The sequence below is a fragment of the Arachis ipaensis genome, chromosome B7 (assembly GCF_059453495.1).
Source record: "Arachis ipaensis isolate K30076 ecotype BB chromosome B7, ASM5945349v1, whole genome shotgun sequence".
Lineage (NCBI taxonomy): Eukaryota > Viridiplantae > Streptophyta > Magnoliopsida > Fabales > Fabaceae > Arachis > Arachis ipaensis.
In genome coordinates this window covers 36,390,772-36,398,311 of record NC_142442.1, presented here as the reverse complement: position 1 = coordinate 36,398,311, position 7,540 = coordinate 36,390,772, and the positions used below count along the sequence as shown (strand labels likewise).

At 37.3% G+C, this 7,540-nt stretch overlaps 1 protein-coding gene across 1 annotated transcript; it reads left to right on the top strand.

Moving 5' to 3' along the window:
• The first annotated feature begins 5,278 nt into the window (after window positions 1-5,278).
• Window positions 5,279-5,953, top strand: LOC110264560 (uncharacterized). Its single transcript, XM_021106695.2, has 2 exons — window positions 5,279-5,432; window positions 5,547-5,953. Exons 1-2 carry the CDS (start codon window positions 5,279-5,281, stop codon window positions 5,951-5,953), a joined length of 561 nt encoding a protein of 186 aa, XP_020962354.1.
• The last annotated feature ends 1,587 nt before the right edge of the window (window positions 5,954-7,540 follow it).

The window sequence follows — 7,540 nt, the reverse complement described above, 5'->3', positions numbered from 1 at the left end:
CAGTTCAATTAGCAAAGATAACAGTTATCAATTATGTTGAGATAAGATAACTCCTGAGTTACTGCTTTCTTTTCCAAGACCAAAAGAGGAAAAAGTAAATTTGCTGGAATAAAAATGCCTTCAGATGTAAAGCAACAATAACATAAATTAAAGAAAGCAATCATGGATTGAAATACTTCAAATAACATTAATTAAGAAAATTATATGTAACATGGAAGAGTTCATTAAATTAAATTGGAAAAATAAATAAAAATAAAGAACCTGGGATTGAGAGTCACTCCTAAAACTAAGAGAAGTCCTAAATCCTAATCCTAAGAGAGAGGAGAGAACCTCTCTCTCTAAAAACTACATCTACTCCTAAAATTGTGAATATGAGAGCCTTCTTTTGAATGGATGCAATCCCTCTACTTTATAGCCTCTAATCTGAGTTTTCTGGGCCGCAAACTGGGTCGAAAACAGCCCAGAAATCGCTGGAGAAGAATTCAAATACGCTGATTTCCGTCACTGCGACGCGGCCGCATGGAGCACGCGGTCGCGTCGCCTAGCGTCAGGGTAACTATGGCATATTATATATCAAATCGAAACTCCGGACGTTAGCTTTCCAACGCAATTGAAACTGCATCGTTTGGATTTCTGTAGCTAAAGTTATAGCCGTTTGAGTGCGAAGAGGTCAGGCTGGACAGTTTAGCAATTTCTCCAACTTCTTGTATTCCTTCCACTTTTGCATGCTTCCTTTTTATCCTCTGAGCCACTCCTGCCCTGTAATCTCTTAAATCACTTAACACACATATCAAGGCATCTAATGGTAATAAGAGAGGATTTAATATTAGCAAATATAAGATCAAAGAAGCATGTTTTCCATCAAAGCACATAATTAGGAAGGAAATATAAAACCATGCAAATATTATGAATAAGCGGGTAAAGAGTTGATAAAATCCACTCAATTGAGCACAAGATAAAACATGAAATAGTGGTTTATCAATCACCCTAACCAAGTAGTCCTAACATAAAAAAAAATGCTCAAATATGTACAAATTTTGACTATCATGCAACTTATCATGCAATGCAACAACTAACTAGCAAAGGAAATCAAGAATTGGTGTTGAAAGAAAATTGTTACCCATGGAGATCGGTCAAACGACCTCCCCACACTTAGAAATTTGCACCGTCCTCGGTGTATGCAAAGAAGAGCAAGGTGGACGGGTTTCTACAATTGATGAGCTCCTTCAAAAGGTTGTGCGGGTGAACTTGTTTGTTGTCCCATTTAGAAGCCCTTCCATTCCTTTCCTTCTTGGTGGCCAACCTAAAAGGAAAGAAAAAGAAAGAAAATTAAGCCTACAACAAAGATAGCAAAGAAAGTAGAATATAGGCGGGGGCTAATGCCAAATAAGACACTACAAGAAAACCAGGATTTTGCTACGCTTTTAAAGCGTGGCGAAAAGTTGAAAAAAGCGTAGCGATAGCTTTTCGCCACGTTTTTTGAGCTACTGGCACGCTTTTGAAAGGGTCACAACTGCTAGCGTACCGGTTGCTCTATCGCCACACTTTTGATGACCTATGGCCACACTTTTTCTGTCGCCACGCTTTTTATCTATTGCCACGCTTTTAAGCGTGGCCGTATGTGAAAGATATCGGTACGCTTTTAAAGCGTGCCAATAGCTGAAGATACGGCTACGCTTTTAAAGTGTGCCAACAGCGAGAGATATCGCTACGCTTTTAAAGCGTGCCAGTAGCAAAAGATATGGCTACGCTTTTAAAGCGTGCCAATAGCAAGAGATATGGCTACGCTTTTAAAGCGTAGCTATTGATGACTGTTGTACAATATGGCTACGCTTTTAAAGCGTAGCTATAACTTTGTTCAGGTTCTATTGTTCTTTTTCTAATCTTTGTAATAAAATCTTATAAAATTCATAGATAATTATAAAATTTATACAATGACCATTAATTTTAAATCAACTCATCCAATCTTTATAAACTTGTCACCAAATAGTGTGATTGATCACATGACATGCTCTAACAAAATACCAAAAATCAAAATCATTACAACAACTATTACATTATCTACTTCCTTTACATATTATTACATAAGAGAAAATGTTTTAGAATCAGTAGGAAGTTACAAAAGAGACCACTAGTTTTTACTGAAACAAAAAAACACTACTAGTACCCAAGCTAACGAAGATTCTAAGCAAGCTACCATCCTTGAATTACATATTACTAATCCAGGAGCCATCATTTCAATCCACCTGGATGATATACCAAACACAATGCCATGCAGCTCTTGAGAAAACAGGAGCCATCAATTCAATCCACCTGAAGAAAATAGATAATCTTCCTTCAAGTCTAGGAAAATAAAGAGAAAGCCAATTGAATTACTTATTACCGAAACTTTACCTGGTACAAGGAGGAGCAATGCTGCTTAAATCACAACCTCCAATTTTGTATGTCCTTCTGCAAGTACAACAACCAAAAGTATGTAAGAACATGATTGTGAGTATATGCATCTTCAAAAGCTTTCCGTTAAGCTATGCTTTTCTTCTATTTAATTTTCTCAATTTACACTAGAATAGTTATGTATAACTTATTTCAATTAACTCTAGAATTCGTTCATATCTTCTCACTTACTGCACTCAAGAGTAGTTTTCTCTCCATAAATCATATCTTAGGGAGAATAATACACAAATGTATGAAGCTGCTAACACTTACTTTAATTTTAAATTTAAGAAAATGAAAGACATGTACTTACAGTGAGAACTGGACCAATTGTCAAGTCCTCTAGCTTTTTTCTCTCAACAAGATCTTTCAATTTGGATACCAAGGAAGTTAAAACCCAGTTCTAAGCACAGTAAGTAACTGAAAAATTTCCAGAGCTGGTTGTGAAATCTCCACAGCAAGACCTTTCAGAAAGTTGAGGATCAAGTGCTGGTTGTGAAATCTCCAACCCTTCACTTTTAATGATAGATATATAACTGAAATCATTTGAGAATCATTAAGATTTTGTAACATTATAGGAGTGGCCATTTAAAAAAAAAATAAAACAGAAGTAATCTCCACCAATTTTGTTTTTAATTAAACAATTTAAGAGCATCAAACTATATTTTTTCTAATTTTTAGAAATCAGAGATGGTTTTCAACATTCTTATCTGGGTGGAACTCTTAAACTCCAAGGTCCTCATCCCAAAGGAAAATGTCCTCATCCTAAAACAAAAATCTGGGTGTAAGGAAACATAATACACATCTAAGACAATAAATAACAATTCCTAAAATAGAATCCACAAATTAGGTGGCTAAATTTTCTAATCTGCATTCACTAGGCCTTGTGAACCTTTTCCACATATGCCTGCAACCAAAAGCACAGGAATTGTAAGACAATCTAGAAAGGCTAATTGTAAGCAATTACTCATTTTTCATCAATTCTGGGACAACCCAACTTTGACAAGAGAGAATATCTAAAAGCACAATAGCAGATGTAGATTAAGAAACTAACACAAATATCCATAGCAGAACAGAATATTAACCAAAAGGCTGCACTTTCATCAAAGATTATAGTCAAACTAAAGGGCAGAATTAATTGGGTTGCAACAAGCTGATGGAACTCTTAAATTCCAAGTTTCTAGTCATGTTTACCTCCTTCTGATAAAGTATAAGCAAGTCAGGCATACTATAAAGAAATGAAAAGTAACTAAGACTATTATATCATGATACATGTTTTATGCCATTGAAGTGTCAATTAAAAAGATTATGTAAGCTATATCAATAACTTCAAACACAAACAATAAAGAATAAAAATGCATCTATAAGGAGAGGACAAACTTTTAAAAGATATCTATCCGACAGCATTATATGACCATCTTCCCTTACCAACACGTTCTCGGGTTTAAGGTCTCTGTAGATGATCCCAAGCAAAAGTAAATACTCTAAAGCAAGGAGAACTTCTGCCACATAAAACCTGCATTCAAAGATTCATCAACTTATAAATAGAGTGATCATTAAAGATATAACTATAAACCAATACACCAGCAAAATTAATCTATTTGTCATAAGTTGGATACATGTTTCATAATGAGAAATTAACATATCAAGCAAGCTGTCAGAGAGGCCAATTAATTGGTATATGAGTTCATCATTTTTTATCAATTGTCAACAAAAAGAATTTATTTGTACTATTATCCATTCATGTATTGCCAAAATAACATGATCTGGAAACTGTAAAACTTTCACAAGAAGCAACAATCGATTAAAACTGAACTCTAATGGAATCAGAATGTAACAATTCTGAGAAAACAGAAAGCATGGAGATAGAGTAATCAACTAACCATAAAGGCAATAAGTAAAATAAAGAGGAACATATCCATGAGTTTTTCCAACAATAAGGCCATAAGAAAACAAATCAACTTGGTTAGTTATAAAACTAGCAAACCATGTTTCGCTACAAATAGGGACTGGAGTGATTAGAGGTACATCAAAAACCCCAACTGTGGAACAATTGAGTTCATAAATCTAATACAGAATCAGCTAATATCGGGTTTGCTAGTGACTTATCAACACTAGTACCACACTCACTAATTTCAGTATAGGTGAAACTTTGTTTAGCTTCCTAGTATAGGCCCATGAACATGATTCCGAGATGGTCTTAAGGGAGGCCGCGTAGGACGGGGAGTCCCGGATGTAGAAGGAGGATCATGCTGCTGTGCAACAGAAACTGAATTCTGAACCTCTGATAAAGACTCTACTACTCCATTTGCAGGTGACTCAATGAAGAAATTATGAACACAAGCTTGAAATTGAAATTTCAACTCAGCTCAGTGAATTAATCAATATCTGATCATCCAAAAAGCCCTTTAATTATAGAATCTCCTGCACACCATTAAAACGTAAATCAATGATTATGCTGATTGAAATAACAGACATTATTAATATGCAAACACGGAATGAAATTTGAACAAGCAAAAAACAAAAAGAAAGCTTGGCATAATCTTCAAGAATAACACATTCAGTGGAAAAATCACTCCAAATGGAACTTTACATCATAAAGCACAATCAACTCAACAACTTCATCAAGCAGAAAGAAAAACTCAAAGGGGTTCCAGAGACAGTAAAAGGGTCAAGATTTTTTTACATGTTTCCCAAGAACCCACTCATCATTCAGAACCAACAACACTTATATGAACAAAAACACAACTTTATCAGACAAATGTGAGAATATGATATCGCATTGAAATTTTCGACGCCCAGAAAATTCCAAAAAGGTGGAAGAGAAACGAGTAGAGAGACGGTGATGAAGAGGCAAACCAGCGCGATGTCACCGTCGTCATCCCGGCGAGAAAACGCGCCGGAAAAAATTCACGCCAAGACCATCGGCTGCATGTCTGGCATTCTCCACCTCATCTCCCGCTCCAACAGCCGCCGCCAATGCCGCTTCCTCACCTTCGGTCCGTTTCACATTCTCCTGTAAAACACCAAAATCCATTTCATTCTTCGCTAAATTTTCGATTGTTCACATAACTAATCGTTTCTTTTTCTTTTTTAATTCACCTCATTATCAGGTAACAAGAAGAATCCTAAGAATAATTCTTCTTCCGCCATTTCCTTTATCGCCGCCGGAGAAATATCAAAAGAGGAGAAGACTTCCGAAGTTGCCACCGGCCGGAAATCGATATCGCCATGCGAGGTGCCGAGAAGCCCGACGTTACTCGCGGAGATTCGCCAGTCTCGTGCGACAAAGCCTCAATCGCCGACCGCGGAGAGTCGCTCGCCGGCTTTGGTGGCGAGGTTGATGGGACTGGACGAAGCACCGGAAGCTGCGCTGGCGGAATCGGTGGTGGAGAAGAGACGGCAGCTTCTCGAAGCGCTACAATGGTGTGATGCGGACTTGAAGGCGCTGAAGAAGATTATCGAGGCGGTTCAGTTGACGGATCCACTGCCATGGTGGGAGTTCCGGAAGAGAGAGTGACGGCGGAGGCGTGGCGAGGGCTGGGGTTCTTCGTGGAGGGCTGCGGTTCTTCGAAGCTTTTAGGGTTCTGGGTTCTTTGAAGGAGAAAGAGGGTTCTTTAATTTCATATATTGTTATTTGAAGAGAATTATTTATGTAACAATGGGTCAATTGCTAACTTCTGGTTCTGGGTTCTTTGAAGAGAAAAAGGGGGTTCTTTCATTTCGAATAATGTAGGAGAGAATGCAGCGTTTTGATTTATAAAGGAACGCAGCGTTTTATGTTTGGAAGGACCTTTTGGCCACGCTTTTGAAGCGTTCCAAAAGAGTTGTAGGAAACGGCCACGCTTTTAAAATGTCACTAAAACAAAACTTTGTCGTCGCACTTTAAAAGCGTGCATGTTTCTCTCTATGGCTACGTTTTTTAAGCGTGGCAATAAAAAGCGTGGCCAAATCTCGAATCAATTGCCACCCTCATAAAAGCGTGGCCATAGACTCTTTTCGCCACGCTTTTTAAGCGTAGCAAAAAAAATGTAGCCAAATCTCTAATCAATCACCACCCTCATAAAAGCGTGGCCATAGGCCTTTTTTCTTGTAGTGAGAGTAAAGTTCTCACTATATGTTAGCTACGCATGTAAGTGAGAGAGCAATATAGACAAAGGGCATATCAATTAATACTTGATGCAAGAGTGAAGTCAAAGCATAGGTAAATGAGATGAAAAGCATGTTGCATCAAGCCTAATCAACAATCGACACGAACAAGATTATTGATAAGCATGAGAGCATTTGGTCCCATCCTAACTCAACGATAATAAGGTACAAAAACAAGGGATCATGAGTTAGGAAGGACTAAAGCACTAATCTTGTGTGTAGAGCAAATATTACAATTAATATCAAACAAGTCACAAAGCATCAAGATTAACTAAGAAATTCTCAACAATTGAATATAAGAATCCAACACCATTATTAAAACAAGAAACGTAGAAAATAAAAGGAAAAACAAGTTACAAAAAAAATAAAATTAAAATGCAATGCATGAAAACAAGGAAATGCAATAAAAGAAAATGGAAGAAAAGAAAAAAAATTTAATTTTTTTTTAAATTTTTGTTTTATAAATTTTTTTTATTATTATTATTATTTTTATATTTTTAAAAGAAAGAAAAAAAATTTTCCAAGAGAGGAAGAAGAAAGAAAAAAATATAGAAAGAAAGAAGAAGGAAAGAAGAAAGAAGGAGAAAGGAGAAAGGAGAAAAACAGGATGCAAATCCGCGCATATGCGCCATGCGTGCTCAGGCGTGGATGCAGCACGGACAATCCGCGCGCGCGCCATGCGTGCTCACGCGCGGATGCAGCAGGGACAATCGGCGCGCGCGCGCCATGCGTGCTTACGCGCGGATCGCCTGGCACAAAGTAGGCATAAAGTGGGCACAACTCTCTGGTTTTTGTACCAGGAGTGTGATATGCACCACCGGCGCGCGCGCGCACTGCGCGCTTGGCGCCGATTCCCTTTTTTTTTTAAAGAAGCACAAAAACAGAATTTAATACTCTCTTAATCTATAAACATTCTAAAGCAACCAAAATTCAAATTTAACAACAAATCTTTTTGGTT